General features: G+C 35.8%; 1 protein-coding gene across 1 annotated transcript in view; it reads left to right on the top strand.

Moving 5' to 3' along the window:
- Window positions 1-26,828, top strand: part of ATRNL1 (attractin like 1) — a 543,008-nt gene that overhangs the window by 53,289 nt on the left and 462,891 nt on the right. The window contains exons 6-8 of the mRNA XM_075155134.1: window positions 10,323-10,497; window positions 11,646-11,733; window positions 25,094-25,349. Of these exons, the coding sequence (XP_075011235.1) occupies window positions 10,323-10,497; window positions 11,646-11,733; window positions 25,094-25,349 (519 nt within the window). The remainder of the gene's footprint in view (window positions 1-10,322; window positions 10,498-11,645; window positions 11,734-25,093; window positions 25,350-26,828) is intronic.

Here is a 26,828-nt window from a genome sequence, read left to right on the forward strand (position 1 = left end):
GGGTTAAATTTCTTCCTAGTGCTGTGTTTTGGATTTAGTATGAGGAGAATGTTGATAACACACTGATGTTTTCAGTTGTTGCTAAGTGCCCTCCTAGTCCAAGGACAGCTCCCGTGCCTACTGACTGAGCTAGGTACACAAGGTGGGAGGGAACATAATCAGGACAGCCAGCCCAGCTGGCTAATGGGGTATTCCATACCATGTGACGTCATGCTCAGTATATGAATGGTAGGCGTGATCCAGGAAGTACCAATCGCTACTTGGTTATCGGTCAGCGTGGGTGGTGAGCAATTGCATTGTGCATCACTCGTTTTGTATATTTTATCATTATCATTATTATTTTCCCTTTTTCTGTTCTATTAAACTGTCTTTATCTCAACCCACGAGTTTTTCTCACCCTTACCCTTCCGATTCTCTCCCCGTCCCGCTGGAGGTTGGGGGGAGTGAGTGAGCAGCTGCGTGGTATTTGGCTGCCTGCCAGGTTAAACCACGACACCTTATTAAATACAAAACAATACAAAACTTTCCTTAAGCTCTCTGGGAGACTACTTGCTTCTCTGTTCTATGTATTTATTTATTTGCACCTATATACTCTTTATAGTTTCTACACTGACAATATCTTTTATATAGGTTATTTGCAATGCTGGAACCATAAATGTTTCTACTTATCTTGGTACTCTTGCTGTCTATCAAGTTTTTCTCGTGTTTGGTAATTCAAACCAACTGGGTAAAGTAGGGTCTTGATTTCTATGTTTTTGAAGAGAATTTTATGGGTTTTTTTAACTTTTTTTTTGAGTGTGTTTAGTCCCTGTATTAAAAAAACCCCATTGGACTGCATTGATTGAGATGTACAATAAATAAAACCCATGGTTCAGAACATAAAAAGGGTATTTCATATTTTACAACACATGGGGTTTCTTTCTTTTACAATGGTGACATCTTGTGGATGCTGTGGAAGGAGCATCTCTGAAGAAAATTTCACATTTAAAACAAGCATTCTGAGAAAAGAGAACATTGTATTTTTGGGGATAGAATAATTGTTTTGAGTAAAAAGTAGGTTCCTCTCGTTATTAGATACATTTTGTGGAAGAAGGTTATTGTAGATGTTTGCAGTTAGCTGCTAGTTGTAAAAAATATACAATAATGCCATGACAATAAAAACTTTTAGGCTTGGAAAGCAAATAATAATAATAATTTTATTTTTAACAAAATGTATATTTAATAAAAATGTACTTGTTAAATGTACTTTTTGTTAAAAATAAAAGCATTATTTTAAATAATGCTAATAATGTTTGATAATGTTAAGTGTTTCTGAGATGGTTGATCTCAAGTACATACAGGAAAGAAAATTTAGTATTTACTTGAAATCTGGTTAACTTAAAATATTCAGGCAACATAAAGGAGGCTGAATTTTTTTCCTGAAGAGTGATTCCTTTTATGAGTACTACATCATATTACGCTGTTCCATTACTGGCTAATCTGTCTTGATATTCTAAAGCAGCATGTGCCGATGCCTGCTGATACAGGCTGTGGATGTAACTCAGAGAGGAAAAAAAGATGTCTTAAAACTACCGACTTGCTCTCTTTTTCTTTGCTAGGCACAGACGAAAAGAAATGGGGACTTGGCTGAGACAAAAGTGGTGGCTCTTGCACTATTTGACCTGTTTAAGAAGTTTAAAAGATAGTTTATAGAAAGATGTTACCTTTTGCCAAATATGTGTTTACAGCCAGCAAATTCTCTTTGATACGAGGAACACTGTGTTACCAGCACTCTGTCTGGTGCCGGTACCTTTCGCACTGGGTGTAGAAAGTAAAAAAGAGTTGAAGACTCTATTGAATTTAGGAGAAACTTTATTGGTACTTTGATCATTGAACATCCCCCGTTGAAACGGGGATCTAACAGGGAGGAATTACAGGGTGTGTTTACATTAGTCTTTAAGAGGATCAGTAGGGTACCTTTGAAGCAAATCTGATCCTCCACATGTACTATGTTTTGGCTTGCATCGTGAGGTGGTTTGAAAACACAGGAACTGCATTCTTTTTAGGTGAAACTACACCAGAGATGAGCTTCAGGATTGCACATAATGCACACCAGCCACAAATGAGTACTCAGTCCTACGGATCAGATCTAGTCCAAAGTTAAAACACCAGTAAAATTTCTGGAATGTGTATAGTCAGTTATTTCTCCCTAGAGATCTGTTCCTAGCAGATAGAGAAGTAGCGGAAGACCAGATTCTGAAATTAAACTAATTAACTTTGAAATAAGTCTATTAGTAGTTCAGGCAGCTTGAATTCTGTAACATTTCTCTAGGGAAAAATGAGCCTTTATGTAAGGAGAAAAGTAAACAATGAAAGTGTAAAAGGAGTGCTATAACTACTGCACTGTAAAATTCTGTATTTGCCTTGCTCATTACTATGGTGTTTATTCTAACAGCATCTTGAGTATGGCCAGAACTACTATGTCAATGTGTGTCTATACTTGACTTAGATTATCTTGAAAGGACTAGCTAGAGTTGAGTTCATTCTCACTGCTTCAGTGGAAGGCTTTGAGGTCATACTCTCTTGTTTGACCTTCCGCCTTCCTCAATGCTGAGATTTAGCAAAGCTGTGCTTGCGTGGTGGCGGTTTATTAAAACCGATGGAGAAGGTTTGAGATGTGACCTCAGGCACTGGCAGTTGAAATGCAGTGCTGGAAAGAGCTTGTGCCAAATGCTGAGAAGTCTGAAATTTGAGATTTTGGCCTGTTGTGCCTGGATGTTCTTGAACAGAAGGCATACAAGTAAGTATTTTCAGAGAAGAGGACTTATGATGTAACATTTGCTTTGAACAAACCTGGTTTTGGAAGGAAAAAAAAACCCTAGAAGCAGGTGTCTTATAACTGTTCTGCCCTGTGATAACCCCCTCTTTGTCTAGATTTTACTTTTCAGGTTTTCTTCTGGCCAAGTATCAATTCAGTCAGAAGAAACTACAGTTTTACAGTCTGGGAGATGTCCTGTTAAATATATGTGCTTTAATACTATATATGCTCATAAAAACACAAACCCAAGGAATCCTTTCCTCCCCCAATTTTAAGTTAAAATCCAATTTCTGCACTCCGTATTTGTAAATTTCATTATGTGTGTCATAGAAATGAGAGTTGTCTAAGGAAATTTTGCATATACAGAATTTGTAGGAAGGAATTGACTTAACATGAATAGTTATTTCATATATATTGGAAATATGTTCTTCAGTTTTATGTTCAGATTGAATTTCATAATCTGTCAAGCATCCTTGGAGGACTCTGTGCAATTTGTATACAAAATATAGCTATCATAATTAGAAATTTAGGGTCTGAAAATTCTGTGTGAGAAAATTAAGTATCCTTATCCCAAAAGAAAGAACATCACAGTTAAATGAAGAGCCAACTTCAGATTTAAATACCTTTGTGGTGTCATCTGACGATTAGTGAAAGCAGGGTTTAGTAGAATTTATTGGATTCATTTCAATAAATGGCTGGCTGCATTAAAATGGTTAATAATGCTCTGTATGTGCAATTAGGCTGAGATTTAGGAAGCAAGTCCCCTACTGTTTGTGAGTTTTAATGAAAAATGTAATCCATTTAAAATAAATCTATGAGCTTCTAAATATTTATTTAAAAGGTATGCACATAAATATAGCAAGGTAGAACATGCAAACACTTGATTAAGCTAATGAACAAATGCAATACTATGTCCTGAACACAAGAAGGGAATAGATAGTGCTGATCCCCCTGGTAAGGGAAGATACTAAATTTAGCTCATTATCTGTCGCACCTTTATTTAAGAATAGGAAGAAAGTGATTCAGGCAGCTCAAAACTTGGTAGCTTGATTTCAGCAGTGTGTGAAGATCTAGACCATAATTTGAGGAAAGAAATAATTAAACATATGGTGTGATTGAAACAGTTGAAATGTGGATTTATCAATGTAGTTCATACTAAAGTAATTTGTAAGAAAAGTGACAAGAAAATGCAATATATTTTATCTGAACCTCAGCATTTGATGATAAGAAATCATTGAAACGGAAGAAGTCAGGGAATACATAAGGGAACAGTAACGGGAACTCAAGTTAATTGTGAAATGTGAGTGGCTGTGCTGAACAAGTAACTTAGGGTGGAAAGATATCAGTACTACTTAAAGACTGATCTCGTTACATAATTTTTATAATTTACTCATAAGACTGCTAATGAAATCTGGTAATACAAAGGTGGGAGTTACTTTAAATATGAAGGAGAACTAGAATATCCTGCAAAAAAGGGTTAGAGTAATGTGTGGGGTGTAATTACTTCAGTATAAATTGTAAATTCATACATTTAGAGACTAAGAGTATTAAGAATTTGTTTTATAATCTTGGATTGAAGTGTGGAAGGTGACATGGGAGAAAACTTGCTTCTCTATCTCAATTAAATATTAACTAATTCGTATTCATAATTTTTATACTCTATGAACTCTAGGCTGTAAAGTGTCAAGTGCACTAGTAGGATGATCAGTCACAGAATCTACAGTTAAATATATGAAAACATTAGTACTATATTTCACTTTTGTTACTACACTTTTATGAATACAAATTGAAACAGGCTCAGGCAGAACCATTAGGATGATCAGGGCTATGGAAGATACTAACAGAGCATGGTTTGTTTAAAGTGGAAAAATGGAGGCTGGGAGGGAATAATGTTCCTGTTTATAAACATGTGTGGGGTGTATAGACTTAAAAGACAGACCAGCTCTTTAAGTCCAGCGATATCAACACTGGTTGAAGAATAATTGGGGTAAACTGCCCATCAATACACCTACTTTGAAAATTGGAAGGAGGCTTTTGACTATTAGAGCTGTGAAGTTTTCTAGAAGTTGTTAGCAGAGATATTAGAGCTTGATATCCTGCTGGCATTAGCATGGAGTCTCAAAATCTCTAATCCAATGGGTACTGTCAGCTACTGCTAATCTGAAAAGTCCCTGTTTCTTTTAGAGAGTAAGAAGCAAAACATTTTTTTTGTTTAATATTAAGATGACAAATCTCATGCAGAGTCTACCAAAGAGTATACTTGTGCTCAGTCACAAAAGACTAGGAAGGCTTTCCATGCAATGTGCTTCCAGTAAAGACTGCCGTGGCATCAGGCCTTATTCTTCTGTGCCAACCTAGGTGATCTTGAGTTTGAGACCTGAAGTCAAACAGTTAAAGGGTGCTGTTGAGTAGCACACACCAGTGGCAGGCAGCGCAGCCCTTTTGGCTTGCCTGCTCAGACTTGCCCTGCAGATTCCGTAAGGCCAGATCGCCCTTGGATGATCCACTCTTCCTGGCTGAGGAAAGAAATGGGACTGAATAATAGCAACCAGATGGCATTTCAAGAGTTGCATCAGCTCGTGTGCATTAGGATTTCTGACTATTTCATTCATGGAGGAGGCTGAGTCCTGGCACAGCTTGCTACCATGCTGCTTTAGCTGGAGATCTATCCAGGATCTCTCTGCCTACCATTAAGTCTCATTTGGAGCAAGACTATTTGCAAGAGGGGGGAAATAATTACATCCCGTATGGATGTTGCGGAGCTGTGCAGTGGCAGTGTAGGAATACATGAATACACCTACTATTAGAATGCTGGTGAGCCATTCTTGAACAACATTTATCTTTTCATTTACATACAACTTTGTATTTTTATGTAGTTACTATCTCCTCACTTTCCTGTAAGAAAGGTGATTTACTGCTTGGTAAAACTTCCAATAGAATTTTTATTGAAAGCATATTCAGATATATTATCTTTTCTCAAATATATTTTTCATAACCTCAAATTCATTATCATATGAAGATTTTATTGTATTTGTGGTGGTTGAAAAATTATGTTAAAGCAATAATTCTCAACTCAAATGACCAGATATCAAACAAATACAGAATAAATAACAGCAAATACTTTATTTAAATGCTTTGATTAGATTGTATGAAAAACAGGACTGTGACACTTCTATTCAACACATCGATACTCTTAGTTTTTTCCTGTGATCCCATAGGAAAAGATTAGGGTTGAAGACAGTAGATGATGTTTTCTCATTAGGTGGAAATTGATCTTATAACTTGAACTACTAGAACACATTGTTACTTTGGCAGTTCATGAAACTCCTCAATAAATAGAAATTAGATTCCTTCTCTTGTGTTGTGTGGGTAAATCACTTTTTTAAACCGACAGTATTTTTTCCTACATTTGAGGATAATGTAATTGACTTCCAATTCAGGTTTATAAAGTTGTTTGCTTTTTTTAAAGCTTCCTTCCCCGCCCCCCAGTGGATTGAGTGACACATTAGGAAGATAAGAAAGAAATCCAATTTTAAATAAATGGAGAAAAATCATATTTGCATAGAAAATAATAAAATGAATTTTTCATTACCTTTGTTCTGCAGCTGTAGTGCTCTCTGTTGCACAAAAGGCATATATTTAGTGAATGTGATGTTTCTGAAGAGAAAATGTATTTATGCTGAAATAATGGTGATATTTCATGGTATACGTATTTAAGTAGGAAAATCTGTAAATGATATTTATAAGTCCTACATTTACCTTGCCTTTATAAGGCAATAGCCACACAAAAGCATTTGCCTTTTAAGTGATGTTTCAGCAGAAGTCAGTATTCTATCATTTTGGGTTTTTTCAACTATAAATTCCATTTTTGTACTGATTGATACATACTGTGATAACTCCATGAATGTTTTACACTTTCACGTGTCACTTTTCACTGCCTAAAGAGGCAGTCCTGGCCGTGCACTTACTTGTGTTGGCACAACCATGTATATGCGGGCAAGGTGAAACATGTAAGGGAACACATCCAGATTAAAAGCTAGCCTGGCTAAAAATGAAAGAAAGTTTTAACCTGGATGCATTCCCTCATCTGGTTCATGGTGCAGCCATGCGAAAACTGGTGCCAGTAGCGATGATAGCTGAAGAATAAACAATGAGGGGAGGCCAGGGGTGCCTCTTCTGATGGCGATGTCAACTGATGACACTTTAATGCATGTGTGCGTCAGGAACAGGGTATTGATGTATTCTTTGAAGAAAACCTGCTGCTTTCAAGCTCCTGAGTTCAGGTGTGTCTCCTTAGAATGTGTCCTTCCTCCATGCCAGAACAAGACCTGGGTACACGGTGTTTCTCCTCTCTATCTCACCTTTCCTGTTCAGCGTAGACCAGCAATGAAGCACTGAGGCTGTAAGAAAGTTATCTGCGACATTCTTTCAATCACTGATCTGGTGAACATTATTGTTAAGATTTTTGCCTTGTTAACTTTTTATACAAAGTTTTTGCTTGTCCTCATTTTACTACAGTCAATGTTATCTAAATATATTTTGAATTGGCTATATGAATTCCTGCGGTTCTCTGTCTCCAGAAACGAAAACCTCAAATCGATTGGCATGCGAATTGTTTGTGTGTTTTATTCATTATTTGCCACTAGGGGACACTGTTGACCACTACATGTCTGTGCAAGAACGGTGGCTGTAATAAAAGACATAAATGTGTTTTCATTTTCTGACTGGAGGCACCGTTTTCATAATTCTAAGCTCTTCCCCGATCAAAGAATACTTAATCAATTGTTTATTTTTAAGCACTTTTAGATTCAAATTAAGTGTTTCCTGTGGTGATTTACCAAATCAGAATCTTGCTGAGGTTACAATTCTATTACGGTATCTATTATTAATGCTTAAGAAATAATATACTGAATTGTTCATACTCTCATTAGACCTCATTCAAATACCATTAATCTTTTCTGAGTAGAAGGTATAATGAACAATGGGAATTGAGTGTCTCCATTATTTAACGAATGGAGGGTAATTTGGATACAAGTGGACATCATTCTTCTATAGAGTACTAGGAAAAGTTGACAACTGGTTAGGTACAGATTATTTGCCTGGTCATTGTGTATAAGAAGTAATTATAACAAGTTGCCAAAAAAATGATAATACACATTGGAAAAATGTAACCTCCCCTCATTATGCCTCCCATTACAGGCATTTATCATTCACTTCCACATTTTCTTTTTTTCCAAGTGAAAAAGTCCTAGCCAACTCAGTATTTCCAACCGCAGAAGCCATTCAATTCCTTTGAACATCCTTATTACTTTTCTGTAAACAGTCTCCAGCTCTAATCTATCTTCTTTTTTGAGTAGGGCACACAGTTTTCTAAGTGTAGGCAAACCATTGTGGGGTAACAGTGTTCTCTGTTCCTAACATATGATTTGTTTTTTTCACCATTGCTGAGTGTTGAGGTGATATTATCATGAGTTATCTCATAGATGAGACTTTACTACTGACTAATGATTGTTAGTTAAGAGACTATTTTCTTTTTAGTTAAGCTAGAACATAGAGAACATAGCTTACAGAGTTTTAAATTTATCTATGTTGAATTTAATGTGTAATTTTATTGCTCAGCCACACGGTCAAACAAGAACTTGTTCTGTGGTTCTTCAAACCTGATCTTACTCTTTCTGCCCTCCAGTAATTGCCTAAACTTTCTTCACTGCTCATCCTCTTTCAGGATCATTAATGTGTATGTTGAATACCTTGGATGCCAGCAGAAATCCTTGTGGGACTCCACGGGTGACCTCCCTCCCTTTAAGAAGTGGCCATTTACTCCTGTCTACTATTTCTTACTATATCTTACAGTCAATTATTTAGCCATGCAAAGGCCTTCATCCTCTTGCTACAATAGTCAAGTTTCCTTAAAAGTCTTTGGTGAGGAATTATGTAAAAAGCCTTGTTAAAATCCCTGTCAGTGTATCAATTGGATCACCCCATCTTGATATCTTCAAAGAACTTTAACAGGTTTGGAAGACAGGACTTCTCTTTATGAAAGCTAGATGGCAATTATCTATCTATTGACTAATTTTGTCCATTCTTTTAGTTTCTGCTGATTTGTCTGGTAGAAACAAGAACGTACAGGCCAGTAGTTTTCCAGATCTTCCCTGGAACCTTTTTAAAAAGTTGATGTCACCTGTGACATTTGGGATGCAGACTAGTTTTTTTTTTTCCTGTGTGTTTGCTTTTTGCCTTTTTGGTGTTTGTATATTTGTTTGTTGTTGGGGTGTGTGTGTGTGTGTGTGTGTGTTTGTTGTTGGGGTGTGTGTGTGTTTGGTTTTTTTTTTTGTGGTATTTTTTTTTTAGCATGTTGTCACTGAGTTTTCAAAGAAGGCTATGCCCAGTCTGACTTCAACAGCTTTGATTTTTCGTAATGTCCAGTAGCTTGAGGGAAGGATTTGCCCAACTTAAGGCCCAGAGGGACCTAACATTGCTGTCATATCAGCATCAAATTACAGAAATAATTTAGCTGTCGTACAGTATCTGTATGCAATCACTGATGATAAAAATTTCAATTCCATGATTGATAATGCTTTAAGTAGAACACATTGGTGTCCTAAAAATTCAGTGTTCCCCATATAGAAATAAAGCCAGTCAGTAATGATGTACAGTCACTGACAAGAGGCAAATAGTGCATATGCTTTTTTTTTAAAGCAAATTTCTGAATATATTCAGGTTTTAATAACAAGATTTTAAAGTTCTTCCAACATCTAGAGCATAAACTAATGATGAAGAGATCACATTTGGGTTATTACAGAACAAATGAAAAATAAATATTTCTGCTATTCATGATTTTAATAGTAATATAACTTAATAATAATGCATTTTGCTGACTTTTCCTTATTTAGCAGAAACAATTGGCTAAAATAGTATATAGTTGTGGGTTTTGGTAGCTTTGTAGAATAATCTATAAAATGTAATAAAATTTAAATATTCAAATAATTCTTTTTATAAAGCACTTTACAGTGTATTTTACTCTTGAAAGACAATGCAGAATGGCATTGGCAAAGGGCAAGTTTTGATTCCTGAGATTTAATATAGTATAATCTGTATTGTAACTTAATTTACTGTAATGTTATTTGCTTTGATATAAGCTTACTCTGATTAGTTCAAATGCAGTATAGTTTTTCTCCAGAGGTAACATGCAGTGTATACTGTGCTACACATTTTAGACCTATACAGCATCTAAAAATATGATGCATCATGCCTTTCTTTTAATTTGTGACTCATACAGTATGTTTTCTGAGTAGAATGCAGAAATGTATCATTATTTGAGCTAATCTAACGCTTTCAATTTGACTGACGTCCCTTGTCGGCAATTTTTTTCATTGAGCATCTGTTAAACATAAAAGTGTGTACTGTATTTTATCAGAATGAGCAATCCTGACATCTGTAATTAAGCCACCCCTGTTTCTGCTTTATTGGCTGTAACATCCCTGTCTAACAGATTGTACAAATTGCACATTTGTTTACAAAACAGGTCCAGATTGTTCTTTGAACGTCCCTTCCACGGAGTCTTACTGGATTCTACCAAACGTAAAGCCATTCAGCCCTTCTGTGGGCCGGGCTTCCCATAAGGCAGTCCTACATGGGAAATTTATGTGGGTGATTGGTGGATACACTTTTAACTACAGTGCATTCCAAATGGTGTTGAAGTAAGTGATTTCTCCTTTGTCAGATCCCTTCTGATGTGGCTTAGGGAAAACTGATCTTATCAGGGAGGTAGACTCTATCCTGTAATCTAACTGAAAGTTTTATATGTTTTTAGATTCTATAATGGTGTTATTTTCTGCTTGTAATTTTTTTAAGATTAAAAAAAGTTAAAATATGGGTAGTATTAATCTATAAGTGATACTAATGTGTAATTTCTTCAGTTTTGTGAAAACTTGCTATACATTGCTGCAAAGCATAAAAATGTTTGTAGTGATAAAAGAGTAAAATAAATCCATGTGCTGATATTTTCAGATAGTACATCTAGAATGCTATTCACATTATTGAAGTTAATTTATAATTATAGGAGACTTGTATTTAATGCATGCACTTATTCTGTTGGTGCCCTGCCAGGAGGGCTAGGCAGGTCATCCATATTTCACTTCTTTATATTTATGACAGTTTGTATGGTGACTTGTATATGTGTACAGGCCCTAAATGCGGTAAATGTAAGTGTTAGAATATGTTTATTATCATGTTTACTCTATTTTTGTCTACCTCTTGCTTTCTTCCACACCTTTGCGATCATCCAAAACAAATCCCATCATCTTTGGTGATTTCCTTTTCTATCTTTGTCTTCTTATTTTTTACCTCCCTTCCATCTTGTTGTGTTTTAATCCATTAATGGATTAATTGTTAATTAAAATTTAATGGAAATTAAAATCAATCATACAGCTGAGAGGGAGCTCAACAATAAGTTTTCAAAGTAGTACAAAAGACTGTGGCATAAGCAGTTTAGTGGTGTTTTTTTTTTTTTGGTGTGACTGATAACAATGAGCTTAGCAATCAAGTTTCATAACTTTCTTGTAAGTCTGGTGATTTTTATTACAGTCCTATTTTCTGAGATTTTTGATGGGTCCTTGAAAGACCTGCTTCTGTTTTTATTGATAAGCATTTAGTATACTGTCACTAGTTATTACACTTGTAACAGTTAAACGTGATCATGTTACTGCTGCTAACAAATTACCATGTCAGATAAACAACAGTGACTCATTAAGTGTGCACACTTGGCCAAACAGAAATTAGTTCAAACATACAAAAGTCCCTATTTCTCTGCAGGTAGAAAATGTTTACTTTTCTATTTCTCTTCTAGCTACAATTTGGAAAGCAGTATATGGAACGTAGTACCTGTATCCAAAGGGCCACTCCAGAGATATGGACACACTCTTGCTTTATATCAGGTTTGGACTCTTCAGCATCCTATTTAATTAATTTCTTTCTGTGTGTGCTGTTAGCGATCTTAAAATGATTAATCGTGAACATAGATTTTTGAGGATAATTTAATTTCTAGTCCCTAAGCATTTTGTATTAGTGTCTTCTTCAGTACTTAGAACTATTGCACAATCTTTTTCCAAAAATTGTGCAATACATCTAAGTCACTTAGCTGACCATAAACCCTCAAAGCTAAACCCACCAATAAAAGGGAGCTAATATAATTGGAACTGCAGTAATGGAAGGTGAGCTGAGAGACAAGGGTGACTCCAGTGTGGGCAGTGCCCTCACTGACCAAGCACCATCCCCAGGAGCTGAGCCCAGCAGGTAGAGCTGGGTGCTGGTAGCAGGGTCCTTTGACAGCCTCATGGCAAGCGATGACCCGGGTCCAGGGGCTATCCAGGGAGTCCAGTCAGGAGCAAAAGGAGACAGGGCCGGAGACAGGACTGGAGAGAAGGCTACAACATATGCCTGAGGGGTCCATCCAGGAGACAAGCTACCTACATTGCAGGTCCAGGTCCATCCAGGAGGCAGGATCACAAGCAGTGGGGGACTGAAGGTCCATGGCTGAGCCCTGGGTAAGGCTGGTCAGGGCCTTTAAGGCCTGTTAATGACCTAAACGCCATGACAGTAAAAAATAAATTTTTATTTGTTTTATTATTCTTAGTAAAGGACCAGACCAGTATTAAAATACAAACTGTTGTTCTGTAGCACTGTTTTACTGTGAGTTCAAATAAATATGAACTACTGGCAGTTTTGCTTCTACTGGTATCATGTAGTCTGCATGCTGCTTTATTGAAAGCACTTTTAAAGTTTTACTTTAATTAAAAAAAAAGAAGGAGAAAAAAAGGATTATTTGTACTGGTAGAATATAGAGACAGAAATGATTTGTATTAAAAAAAAAAAAATTGCCTTTTGTTAATTGGTTAATTTTTGGCTTGTGTTAGTCATGTCTCCAAAATATAAAGGACCAAAAGTGAATGCAGTGCATAATTTAGCCATGTACAGATGATGGAAAACCTGTTAACTGTGATAGAGAAATACAGAACTTGTATCCCAAATTTTCAGCTGTTTGCATAAGACACCTCCAATAGGGAAGAACAAAAAAGTTTGTATCAAGTCGGACCAACCAGTGTGTTCATCTAGCCTGGTAACATCTTGAATAATGGATAACAGTGAATGCCTAGGGAATAATATAAGAAAAAATGACAAGAACTTAGAATCATAGAATCATAGAATCATTAAGGTTGGAAAAGACCTCTAAGATCATCGAGTCCAACCGTCAACCCAACACACCATGCCCACTAAACTATGTCCCTAAGCACCTCATCTACACGTCTTTTAAATACTTCCAGGGATGGTGACTCCACCACTTCCCTGGGCAGCCTGTTCCAAGGCCTGATCACTCTTTCGGTAAAGAAATTTCTCCTAATATCCAATCTAAACCTCCCTTGGTGCAACTTGAGGCCATTTCCTCTCGTCCTATCGCTAGTTACTTGGCAGAAGAGACCAACACCCACCTCGCTACAACCTCCTTTCAGGTAGTGGTAGAGCGCGATGAGGTCTCCCCTCAGCCTCCTCTTCTCCAGGCTAAACAACCCCAGTTCCCTCAGCCGCTCCTCATAAGACTTGTGCTCCAGGCCCTTCACCAGCTTCGTTGCCCTCCTCTGGACACGCTCCAGCACCTCCATGTCCTTCTTGTAGTGAGGGGCCCAAAACTGAACACAGTATTCGAGGTGCGGCCTCACCAGTGCCGAGTACAGGGGCACGATCACCTCCCTACTCCTGCTGGCCACACTATTCCTAATACAGGCCAGGATGCCGTTGGCCTTCTTGGCCACCTGAGCACACCGCCAGCTCATGTTCAGCCGGCTGTCAATCAGCACCCCCAGGTCCTTTTCCTCTGGGCAGCTTTCCAGCCACTCTTCCCCAAGCCTGTGGCGTTGCATGGGGTTGTTGTGATCCAAGTGCAGGACCTGGCACTTGGCCTTGTTGAATCTCATACAGTTGGCCTCGGCCCATCGATCCAACCTGTCCAGGTCCCTCTGCAGAGCACTTCCTACCCTCGAGCAGATCAACACTCCCACCCAACTTGGTGTCATCTGCAAACTTACTAAGGGAGCACTCGATCCCCTCGTCCAGATCGTTGATAAAGATATTGAACAGGACCGGCCCCAAAACTGAGCCCTGGGGAACACCGCTCGTGACCGGCTGCCAACTGGATTTAACTCCGTTGACCACAATTCTCTGGGCTCAGCCGTCCAGCCAGTTTTTTACCCAGCGAAGAGTGTACCTGTCTAGGCCGTGAGCCGCCAAAGAAGCTTCCTCCAAATATTGTCCTAGTTTGCAGCTGGGATTTTCTAAGATAGGGTAGTATTTCTGTGGAAAGATTATGAATCCATGTTTTATGTTTTTCCAAATTTTTGAACCATATATTTATTTTGGCATTGATACCATGCTGTGCCTAAGAATTCCAGTGTATTTTGTGAAGAAAAACCACCCTTTGGGAAACTGGTACTAACTGGTTTAATTTTGATAATCCCTACTTCTTATACTGTTTTCCATTTATTTTCTCTGTACCACTCATGATTTTCTGTATCATATCCTCTCTCTATCATTTCTTTTTCATGCTGAAAATTCCTTGCTAGATGTGTTTTTAATAATCCTCCAGAAGGAAGCTATTTCATACCTTAGATAACACTGTGTCATTTCCTCTAGCTCTTCTAGTTCTGTTATATCCCTTCTGAGATAGGGGGAATCATAGTCTTTAGTGTATTGGTACCTCAGATATTGATGTCATAGAATTAATGGTCTAATTTTTTGCTATTAATTCTTCATGGTATTTTGGCTTTTTGAAAATCTGCTGTTGGCTTTGAACTGGTATTTTCACAGAATTATCAGTTCTAACCTCAAGATCTCATTCTAGTCAATTCAAACCCCACCATCTTATGTACAGACTTAAAATTGTTTTTTATTTGTATGCATGACTTCATGCTTATCTATGTGAACTTCTATTTACCCTTTTATTTGTCCTTGTATTGCCCATTCAGTATTATGAGATTCTTCTGCAATTCTTTGCTTTTGACCACTGTCTCAGCTATTTTGAGTAACATAGTTTTGTCAAAAAAACTTTATCATTTTTCCATTCATTCCTGTGCCAGATTGTTTTTGAGTATGTTGAACAAACAAATCCCAATTGTAGATCTCTGTGGGACATCACTAATGACCTCTATTCATTTAAGAAGTGAGCATTTTTTTCCCAAAATTTTCTTTATCAAATTATTTACCCTTGTGTTATCTGCCTTGCTCCTCCCAGAGCAGTTTAGCTTATTCAAGGCATGAGGAACATTATCAAGCATCTTTTGGAAATTCCGGATAACTGTATCAACCAGACCTTTGATTCCTTCAGGAAAATCCAATGATTTGCAGGATATAACTTCTGTTTTCAAAAGTTGTTAGACTTTTCCTCAGTCTGTCTGTCTTATCCATGTGTTCACTGAATTCTGTCCTTTCTGCCTGTTGCTTTTCAGTCTCTTGGTACTGACACATTTTTAAGGAGGGAGTTACATATTACAGACATGGGTCAGCTGTTTTGTTCTTAAAATCCTTCAGAACTGATCCTGGTGACTTGTTGCTGATTATTTTGTCAGTGGTGTTTTGTGTTGTTGTTGGGTTGGTTTTGGTTTTTTTTTTTTTTTTACTATAACCTCCTGTATTAATTTCTGCCATGGAAATACCTGTAAAATCTACCATGAAGAAATCACATGGGAGAATTAACTTCATTTTATTGCTCTGCTTTATCTTCTCAGAATACTCCTTCAGACTGTCTGTTGGCACCACAAATTATTTAGCTGGCTGTATTTCTAATGCATTTGAAAAATGATGTATTAGTACTTTATATATAATTTTGCAGGCAGCTCATTAAACTGTTTCATGGCTTGCCTTTATATGTTTCTGTGTTTTAATCTGCTAGAGTTTTTGAGCCTTTTCTTCTAACAGTCGCCATTATCCTCCTGTTAAGTTAAGCTTTATTTATTTTGTTATTTGTAATGGGAAGTTTTGTTTTTCTTAAATAGGAAACATTCATGTGGTCTGAGCAGATGTCCTTAAAATGTCTTCATATTATCATTACATCATTACAGATTTTATGCTGTTGGGTGTTGGTTTCTTTTTAGGATTGGTCTTCTCTTTATGTAGTGCTCCTTTTGAAGTTAAGCAGAATTGTAGGACTAAGTAGATTCCCCCCCCGCCCCGGCGTCTGTTGCTCTTCCAGAGATGTTTTTGAGTAGTAATATGAACTAGATTTTGTGCATGTCCCAACATCAACTCAAAAATTGCTTTTCTTCTCGTCAGTTCCCTGATTCATTACTAATGTATTATCTGTTCTTTGAAAGGTCAGATCTTTCTGACCAGTATCTTTGGTTATTACAGTTCTTGTAGAATGTGGACCTTTTGGTTGGGAAACATTCAAGTAATGTATCATTTAGCAGCTCAGAATAAAGGCTTAAAATATCATTTAACCTTTTTATTTGACAGTGCTAGTATTTTCTTGAGATACTCCAGACTAAAGGGTAACCATTTTAGAGATACTTTTACCAGCAAATATTAAATATAATAGACCTGCGTTAATTCAGAGATCTTTTTGGATCTCAGTGAGGAAATGCAACTCCTGTTAATATTAAAGCTACAAGGAAGTGCGTAGTGAAGAAGCTGTTGCTGTTGTCAAAGGCACATGTTAATTAGTAATTAGAATTCACTAATAATGAACACAGCACCACTTATGTCAAATAGTTAACTAATATGTTGCTTGTGCTGGTGATTACGTCAAATGTCAAAAATCACATGGACCGAAAGGAACCGATCATGTAAGCTGAAGAAATTTCAAGTGAAAAAGTAAATCCTTTTGAAGTAAGGGCTTAAATTAACTTGTTAGGATAAACTTTTGATATTTTTCCTTTCAGTTGTTCAGTCTCTTGAAAAAAACAGAAAAAATAATTGTGTGAAGAGTAGTAGAACGTAATACCTAGAGATGGCAGCTTTGAGCTGTGTTTTGAGCTGTGTACTAGTCATTGTGTAACGTTTCCTTTATAGTTGAGAGAAAAAATATCCACAGAGAAGAAATTAGATTAAGTTTTTGACTTGAGCTCCTGAGATTTCAAAGCCTAGCACTAGACTGGAGCACAGAGCTAGTATTGCCTGATTGTGGTGCAAGGTAAATTGAAGCTGTATAATTGACTCTGTGGAGAATGCAGTAAGTTACTGTGCCCATTTCCCTCAGAAAGCTTCTTTAGTTAAAATTGAAGTACCGTACTTCTTTATTCTGGGGAAAAAAAAAAAGATCAGAAGACTCCCACTGATGTTTAGTTATAACAAGCGACTAAGACTTTTTATGCATTTATAGAGGAGAGAGTATAAAAGTGTTCTTGCTTTTAGACCAACTAAACTGTTAGATAGTATTACATTCAGTGTTTCTTCAGAGTAGTTATTGGAAAGGTGCTACCTATATTTGTTGGCAATTGGTTCTCCTGTATCCCAAAGATTATATATAGTTCCTGGCATCTTGATACTGAAAAATGTCAATATAGTTTGAAATAATTCATATAAGAAATAGGATTATAAAGAGACTGGAGGAAATGGCTTGTGAGGTTTTTCAAGTTGGTACATATAGCTTTGCTAACCAGTGACTAGATAGGGAGGTAGATAGTAAATGGAAAAATACTAGATCCCTGAAATAAAGTAGAAAGGGAGTTGCATATGGGGTAAGTATATGGTCACTGCTGGGAGTTTATGTGGTAGTGAGCTTGTGGTTGTATCACAGAATTCGACCTCGTAATTAAACTGTTGCTAGTAGTCCCAAAACAGTGGAAGGATGACTAGGCATTGAGATTTGTTTCCTTTGAGACTGGGAACAGGAATGAAGCAAACAGGCAGGCTAACATAGTGGTAATTGTAAAGATTTTTTCCAGTATATGGACCATTTTATATGTAGTCAAATTTAATTTGTCTCATTTGAGTTTTATGAATGCTACTTCCAATTTAAAGCTTTATTGAAAAAGGGTAATTGTTTTGATTCTGTTTCCGAATTAATTGATATTGATGTTGAGTCTGTATATCTTTTCTGGTATTTTTTATTAGACTAATCAAAAGCTAGCACTAACAAAACACAAAAGAGTAAAAAATTGTTCTGATTTAATATGAGTGAGACAAAATCTTTCACCAATTGTTTTGTTTTTATTATTTTATATGCTTATTTTTTTTGGCTATTGTAGTATAATTTGGAATAGCACCAGGAATGTAAAAGTCCTTTCTAACTATTCTATTAATAATTATTAGCAGGTTGTACCACCAAGTTGCATAGTTTTATTCTTTTATAACATTAAATTACATCTTATGCACAACTTGCTTTCTAATTCTGATTTGCAGATCTCAGAAGTATATAAGAAGTAGGTTAGATGAGATGTCATACACTTTTTGCATGTAGTCTAGATAAAAGCCTACTCAGAGTTCCTCTTCAATTAAGTGAACCTTATTCATTGAGCGATTGGCTCTTTTATATAAAAGTGTGATGTTTTTCATTCCTTGTTTAAACATTATATTCATTCCAATTGGTTTGAAAGTCGAAGTCTAAGCATGATCGGTTTTTATGTCTAGCAGATCTAAAAGTAGATGCCTAGTTAATACTTTTCTATGCAGTCTCCATTACTTATTCCTTCTTTCCAACATGTTTAATCCAAATATTAAATGTACAAAAGATCAGACTGACATGTCTGCTAAAATTCCAGCTTATACCTTCAGCAGTTTTAAAGGTCTGTTAGCATAGTTTTATTTGTGTGCTTTTCTTCAGCCTAGTTTTCTGTAAATGTAGGAATGTTCACGCAAACAAATAAATTTCAAATTTTGTTTTTTTTTTTTTTTTTTTGCCAAAAGCACACTACCTTATTTTCCTGTCCTACATTTTGAATGCCACTGTAGTCCAGGAAAAAAGTTATTGGCTTTTAAGATATATAGGAACCGACTTAATTGAATCCTTCAATGAATTAATACCTTTAACTGTAGCCAGCAACAATGTGGAAAACTATGGAAATAATGAAGAAATAAAGTGAGCACTCTTGATTAGGTTAACCTCCTGATATACAAATTCCTGCACTATGTACTGTCTTTAATTTGGTCCTTTTGGGAAGCTTAGATTATAATATGCTCCTCGTGTAACTTAGCAGGTTCTTACGCAGGTTCTTACGCAGGTTCTTACGCAGGTTCTTACGCAGGTTCTTACGCAGGTTCTTACGCAGTGAGGATATAGTTCCACAATAAGTTAAGCATAATAAATCATGCTGCAGGAGGAAGAGTTAAGTGAAGGCTGCTTTCCAGTCTGTTAGCCCTGATCTAATGGGAAGATTATGGCATCAAGTAGAGATGTTGATTATTCTCTTTTTTTTTTTTTTTTTTTTTTTGATAAGACACATAAAAGATTTTGTTACCATACTAAAGGAGGTAATGGTCTGGGGAAAGGAAGAGGAGGTATTAGACAGTCCTAAACCAGGTGGCATGTATTGAATGCAGAAAACAGGCTTGTAATGGATGAGTTATTGCCAGATAACTTTTTTTGAGTCTTACTTATATTTTGCTTGAAAAAAAAATTCCAGAAATTTCTTAATGATGTACAGATTTGCCTAAACTTTTAGAAATTTCAGGTAAGCGTAGAGAAGAAAAGTTCTGATGAACTTTTGAGTCCTGTTAGTTTACATAAAGTTAATTTATATACTAATGCATGGATACAGTCTAAGGGAGTAAAACAGATTGATAGTCTTGTTTCAAGAAAATAGAGAATGACTAAGAATTAAGGCAGAAAACTGGGTTCTGAGAGATAAACTTTTCTGTGCAGCCATGATATGGTTAATATAAAATTAAAATTATGTGGTTATTTTAACATGATTAATTTACTTCCAATTCATTATAAATGGATTATTTATTACATCCTTATGCATTTTCTTTACACTTCTTTTTTTTGTGGTAACTACCAGATAAGATTCTTTTGGAATGCAGGCAGGATTTGCATAACAGTGTAGTGTTCCCAGGTACAGTCAGAGCATGTGGTAAGTATTGTTCTTTTAGGAAAAAAGAAAAATTGCAAAGTCTAAGTTAATAAAAATATAAGTTTCAGAAAAGTAGTGAATTACTGCATTTATATGAAATATAAAATCAATATTAACACTGAGATATGGTGTAGGGAAAAGATCCAAGATCAAAGGAACTAACAATTTTGGCCGTCTGTTTGTTCTGGATTCAATGTGAAGTACTCTGGTCTGCTTTATAGTTTGTTGACTGGGACTTATCAGACAAGTGGCTGGTCTTACTTGCTCTTTTGGTGATCTTGTTGAGTAACTTCCTTGCTCTGTTTCAGTTTCTTCTCACTGTAAAATGCTCCTCTATGAAGCGATTTGAAGTCTTGCTAAAACTCCTATGCAAAAGCTAGGTGATACTGTTGTGGCATGATTTTTCAGGAATTACCAAGTACACATTCGTGGAAATCGGAAACGTGAGACAGCTGAAGTAAAGCATACTGGATCACTGGTCATTTTTGCAATTTTTTATCTTTTTACCTCTATTAAAAATAAGTATTCATTTACCTATTTTGTGGAAATTCTGTGGGTTACTTTGTCAGTTTTTATGAAACTTTGAATGCACAAATTACCATATTAATTTATGATTACTCACTTAAAGGAGGATTTATTTTTGAATTTGGAGCCTATATTAATTTACAGAAATTAGTGCTTTCATGTAGATCCTGACTTTCTTTGTTACTGTAACTCTAAGGATAAATGCACATTGAAAGATTTTATTCTCTTTCCGGCTTCTAAAAGAATTTTGCCCTCAAATTGTAAAGTTCAGACTGCTAAGCCAATTGCCGTTTGTTAATCAGAACTCTTTTTCCTGTGTCATCTGTTTAGTCACACAAAGTAAGTGACTTTTCAAAATTTCTGGTGTTATGGTGTTTTTTTTTTTTTAAAGAAAAATATTTTAACTTTTACAGTGTGGATATTATTCATGATCGTCCAATGGATTATTTTTGTTATTGTTTGTAATAGAAAATTAAATAAGGAAGAGGCTCTCCAGATATGTGGCTGTATTTAAAAATTTGTTTTCACAAAGAATAGTTGAGGTTGGAAAGGACCTCTGGAGATCATCTTGACCAGCCTCTCCACTCAAAACAGGGTCAACTACAGCAGGTTACTCCAGACTTCTTCCAGTTGGGTTTGGTTCCAGCTCCAAGGATATTCAATTCCACAATGTGTCTGAGCAACCTATTCCAGTCTTTGACCATCCCTACTGTAAAAAGAAATGTGTTTTCTTACATTTAAACTGGATTTCTTGTAATCCAGTTTGTGTCCGTCACCTGTTGTCTGTTCACTGGATAATACTGAGAAGAGTCTCGCTCTCTCTTTTTTACCCTCTCCCACCAGGCATTTAATTTTATTTGAATTATTTGGTTATTTAAAAAACCACATTTTCCAAAGATGCTGATGATATCAATAAGGTGAAGAAATTAAGAGGAATTTTACTGCCTTAAATTGTCTTAATTCCTCCAGCAGGCTTTCCAAATTGTCACAGTTTATTTTGAGTTCTCCTTCTGTATGAGAGTTATTCTCTTGTTTCCATTTTGGCTAGTGGAAATGTGTGTGTCAATCATTACTCTTAACAGAAATACTAGATCAAATGAATATTTTCTTCTTATCTTGAGAAATATGATTTAACTGTTTTGTTCAAATCCTGGCTTTGCTCTTATGATTCCTGCCTTCTGCTCTCATCCTCTCCACCCAACATGCACAGTCAACTATTTACAGATCATATACCTTTTGTTTGAACCATTCTTTATCATCATGGTTCATAAAAAATTTCTACTGGAATAATTTTCTCAGGGGAAAAAAGCTGATTTGAGAAAATCGAAACATCTATTGGAAAGTTTTGGTTCCATTGAAACTAACAGGAGCTATACTAGCTGTTTTGTTGGCTTGCACCTGCACAGTTGCCAAGAAACCAGCTGATGTGATATTAGGTTGGAATATTATGAATGAATGAGCTGCCTACCTGCTCGGTTTACAGCAGTTTCTAATTTTTGCTGGAATTCCCTACTGAGCAGGAGTTCTGAATTACAAGTTCAGTATACAGTGTAGTTTTATATACTTCCATGTTCATATGGTAATATTTATATGACATTTTAATTGAAAAAACACAAGGTTTTTAAAGGTTTATGTAACCTCTTAAATAATTTTATTAATGTGAAGTAATATATCTAAAATGACCAAGGTTAATTTATTGAGTAAATACTCACCTTCACTACCTGACATTGTGATTAAAAGTGTTGCTTTTGACACGTGCTGTCAAAACTTTAAAATATGAGTGTGTTGGAGAGCTTGTATCTTCTTGGTGCTTATCTGCCTGTTGTTTTGTTACCTGTTCCTTGGAATTTGCCTCTTGGTCTTGTCCCTCCTCCAGGCTGAGGAGTACAACTTTTAACATCTTCCACCTGGGCCAGATTCTTGACACTTTTTCCTCACTAATTTCACAGGGACTCTGTTTTATACTTTTTTGTGTATTGTTTTTCATCTCATTCCTGTTGTGGTATGCCATCTTATTATAAACAAATATCTAGTATGCTTTATTAAGTTAAAGGTCAGCAGTTTTTGTGTACTAGCACTCTTGAAGGTCTATATCTTGTGTATTGTGTCTGTCAGAAAGCCTCACCTTTAGCATATACCTTGATTTATATTTAGTTTATAAGTAAGTTATAAAGGTAGTATAAGTTTATAAGGGGATTTCTTCTTTTCTTTCACAATCTTTAGGCTGCTTAGGACCATTTGCACTTGTACGCTTCCTACAATCTCTTCCTGATTAGGCTTTCCAGATAAATGTCCGCCTTTACGTGCCTACGATGTTGTTTTTTGTCCTGTATAACTATGCACGACACTTTTTAAAAAAATTTTTTATTTTTTATTCTGTATTTCTGCTACTGGCTTTGGTCTGTGAGCCTTTCTTTCTCCATGTTCAGCTGATCATTGCTAACTTTTAAAGTGTTTTTCAGCAGCGCTAGGAGCTTCTTAATCTCAGAAATAGCCCTGAGCGAAGCTTAGTTAAATTTGTTTTTGTGTTGATAAAGCAGTTGTCATGACCTTCTTGTCTTTTTCTCTGTGAATAGCCTTGTGTACAGGATCTGCTGTGTCATTTATAAAGATTGCTCCTCACAGAAGTGTTCTTTTATCTGAACTTTGAATCATTTAAGCAGAACTGTGAGGAGGACTTTCTTACTGTCAGCTGTCTGAGTAATCGTTTCGAAGTTCACGCAGCTCTTTAGGTCACCTTTTTTTGTGTAGTGTCTTTCCTCAGTGTCAGAAATCTTTTTTTTCAAATACTGTTATACAGCACCTGCAACTCCCTAATTAGCTCCCTCTTTCTGCTGTATTCTGTTATCTGCATTTATAAATAAATAAATAATTAATTAGTCCACTATGTTAGCAATGCTGATTTGCCTTTTGAGATTGATATGGCAGTGTAACAAATGAGCCATATTCAATCCTTTTAAGAATATTTATTCAAGTAATTCCTTTGGATCAGCGCACAGCCTCCTTACACTTTTTGTGGGTCTTCACCAAGCTCTTTGAAATGTTGTTTTATCTCATAGGAAAAGAATAGGTTCATATATATATTTCTCTCTAATCCTACTACAAATTCCTACTGAAGGATGTGAACATCTTTTGTTCAAACACCACCGGTCCAAACTAATCGGTAACACAGTGAATCACTGCATAGGAGCAACTTCAAATTCCAAATCAAGAAACGTTTCCCTGCCTCAAATGAAAATATAGTTGAAAATCTTGCATAAATTTCATACTTTTGAAGACAGGTCAGACAGTTTGGTCAGTCTGACTAATCTCTCTGAGTAATGAGGAAGTGTTTCATGTGGTCTTGGACTATGTTGTTTATAGACCTACTTAACTGTAGGTATGTAAACAGCATTATAACCCACTCAAGCCTTTGTTTTGCTGGACTAAATAGACTGTCATTCCTCTGATCATCTGTATTTTACATGCCTGCCAGTTTGAGTTCATCTTTCTTGATGTGTATGATGATAATAGCATGCAGTTTACATTTCAATTTAGATCCCATCAGCTCCTTGTACAATAAGTCTGAAATTTCCGCATGGTTGATCCAAACTTCTTATATTAGGTAGTTTCTTTATCTTCTAGTCCCTTTTTCTAAAGCTCAGTATTCCATGCCAAGCAAAACTTTGCCAAATGTGCTAAGCCTGCAGCTTCCGTTTTTTTTTTTTTTTTTAACCAGGTAAGATTGAATTTAGGGTAAATCCTGGAGTATTACATTGCATTATGTAGAAGACAACTGCCAACTGTACAAACACCATGCAGATGGGATGCAGAGTGTATGTGGTTCTGGTATGTCCAGCAAAGACTAAGTATCATTCTCAGAACCAGAGACAGATTTTTTTACTCAGGATAAACTGTCCTTGAGCCAGTCTGTGAAGCCAACAAGCTGGAATTTGTTCTGTGACTTTGTATGCCTTGGTTTGCTACTCTAGATGAAGTTTGAGATTTAGTAGGATTTTCTTTCAGTCAATATTTAAGTAAATCATTAATCACTTATCAAAACAGATGGCATTGCTGTTTGATTTATGTGGTTCATGAAGACTGGAAAATCTGTTTCGCATCCCTTTAAAAGAACTCAAAGTACACTTCTATGGGATTTGATTTTAGCAAATGTGCCCAAGAGGATGCTATACACACATTGTCCCTTTTTTTTGGGCTCTGATTACTGTGAAGTTTCTCAGGATCTGAGTTACTTTGCTATTAAGAAAGAATGTGGTCTCTTGTGCACATGCTGAATGAAATCCCCGTAGACTGCGTGTGTGGAAAATCACATTTTTAGTTCTGTGAACTGTTCCTTAAGAAGACAATATAATATAATTTCTGTTTATTTTTTTTTTTCTAATAGAATGCTGCAGTATGAATTAGAAAAGCCATGTAATTAAAGTTTTTCTGCTTGAAGTAATCTGGTTGAGATTCATTTTGGTGTCATTTTCATGGCTGGGTTTATTTTTCAGAGAAATAGTCTCCTTATCATTGTTGTTTTAGTTTAAATATCATTATCTGGGATTAGTGTCTGATATTGAGCTGGTTAATGTAGTATTAGTTAAATGTGAAGATTTAAATCAGATTGTTCAGTTATGAAATATTACGAAGCACAGAAGTATGCAGTTCAGATGTTATCTTTCTGTAATCCATTATTTGTTTTATCTTCTCTCCCTTCTAATTTTTACAGGAAGACATCTACATGTATGGAGGCAAAATTGAAACAAATAATGGCAATGTTACTGATGAGCTGTGGATTTTCAACATACCCAGTCAAACATGGAGTACCAGAACTCCTGCAGTGCTTGTACATGGCCAACAATATGCTGTGGAAGGTCATTCAGCACACATAGTAGAGCTGGACAGCAGAGATGTGGTTATGATTATAATTTTTGGATATTCTGCCATATATGGTTACACAAGCATTGTGCAAGAATACTACATCAGTAAGTCACTTTCAAATCATTTCTATTATGTACTGATTAAAAAATAAAAAATCCTGTTTTTTTTTTTTTTAAAGTGAAGAACACACCAGTTTTCGGAAAGAAAAATATGTATTTTGCGAAACAAACAAAACCTCTTCTTTTTTCCTTCAAATTATGTAGATCAGGTTTTTTGTTAAGCAGTAGCATTTCATACATGTTTGGAGTATAATGTTTTGACTATGTCTTATTGCGATCATGGCCGTAGGACTCTAAACGGGGGACAAATGTTGAAACCAGAAATTCCAGCCAGTGGCTTTTATTGTGTTGAAACTTACTTTTTTAACACAGACTTACTGTTTTTTACCACAGAGTAGATAGAGTGAAAAAGAATAAGTAGAGCAAAAAAAGAAAGGGCAAAACAGAATACAATGAACAGTGCCTACTACAATAATTTAGTTATTTTGAAGGTTATTTAAAGTTGCTGTAATAATTCTGATTTTCGAAAATGTAAAGTGTATACGTGTTGCTACTAGAGGAAATAAGGGAAAATTAACATTGATTTTTGTAAATAACCTGCCATGTCTGTCTGGGATTTCCTTTGCAATCTGGCAAGCTTTTCTTGGGGGTGATTTTAAATGCTAGAATTAAATAAACCAAGATAGTTTTTTATCTTATACATGGTACATCTAAGATATTATTTCAATAGAATAAACATGAAAATCTACACCTTCTGATACATTTTTAGGAATATTTATATGCCCACTAATTCAAATTATAATCTTCTCTTACTTTTTTGGATTCCTTGTTTTCTACAGAATTGATCTGAGTTCCCTCAGTTATTTAAGCAATCACAGAGTGCATAACACAAAATGTCAAAGTAATATTTGTATGTTAAGGCATAATAAATTGTTCCATTTTACTTTTTTTCCATGTATACATATGTATTATAAACACTGTTTAAGCAGATTTATGGGGTGGGGAAATCAAAACTTAGAAGGTTCTTATGCTTCCTGATGGTAGTGCTGAAATTTTATAACAATGTTGAAAAAGAATAAAAGAGAATGGGAATAAGAGGAAGAGCACGATGATGTGCTTTATCCACACTGAAAAATTTGATTGTACTGCATAAAACTACTATAAAACTCTGGTCTTAGAATGATGTTTCACAACAATATTATAAGATTTGTTAAGTATTAAAGGCCAGTTTTTTTGAAAAACTTAATTTCTGAAAGCTTTTTTTCATCTACAAGAGAGAATTTGTTGTTCTTGAAGATAAAAATATGGTGTTCTAGTTTTCTGCATGCTCATTCACTCTAATGTCTATTGGAACTTTGAATTATTCGCTTCTTTGCATGCTGTTATTTAGCCTGGAGTGGAAGTACCGGTATTATTTTCACCTATTATTGTGGTTAGTTTAATTATGAAGAGGGAAATGAAAAGGACGAGTACACGATTCACTTTGTAGTGTAAAATTTTCTGTCTGGTGGATTTTATTGCTGG

This window comes from Calonectris borealis, chromosome 7 (genome assembly GCF_964195595.1).
Source record: "Calonectris borealis chromosome 7, bCalBor7.hap1.2, whole genome shotgun sequence".
Lineage (NCBI taxonomy): Eukaryota > Metazoa > Chordata > Aves > Procellariiformes > Procellariidae > Calonectris > Calonectris borealis.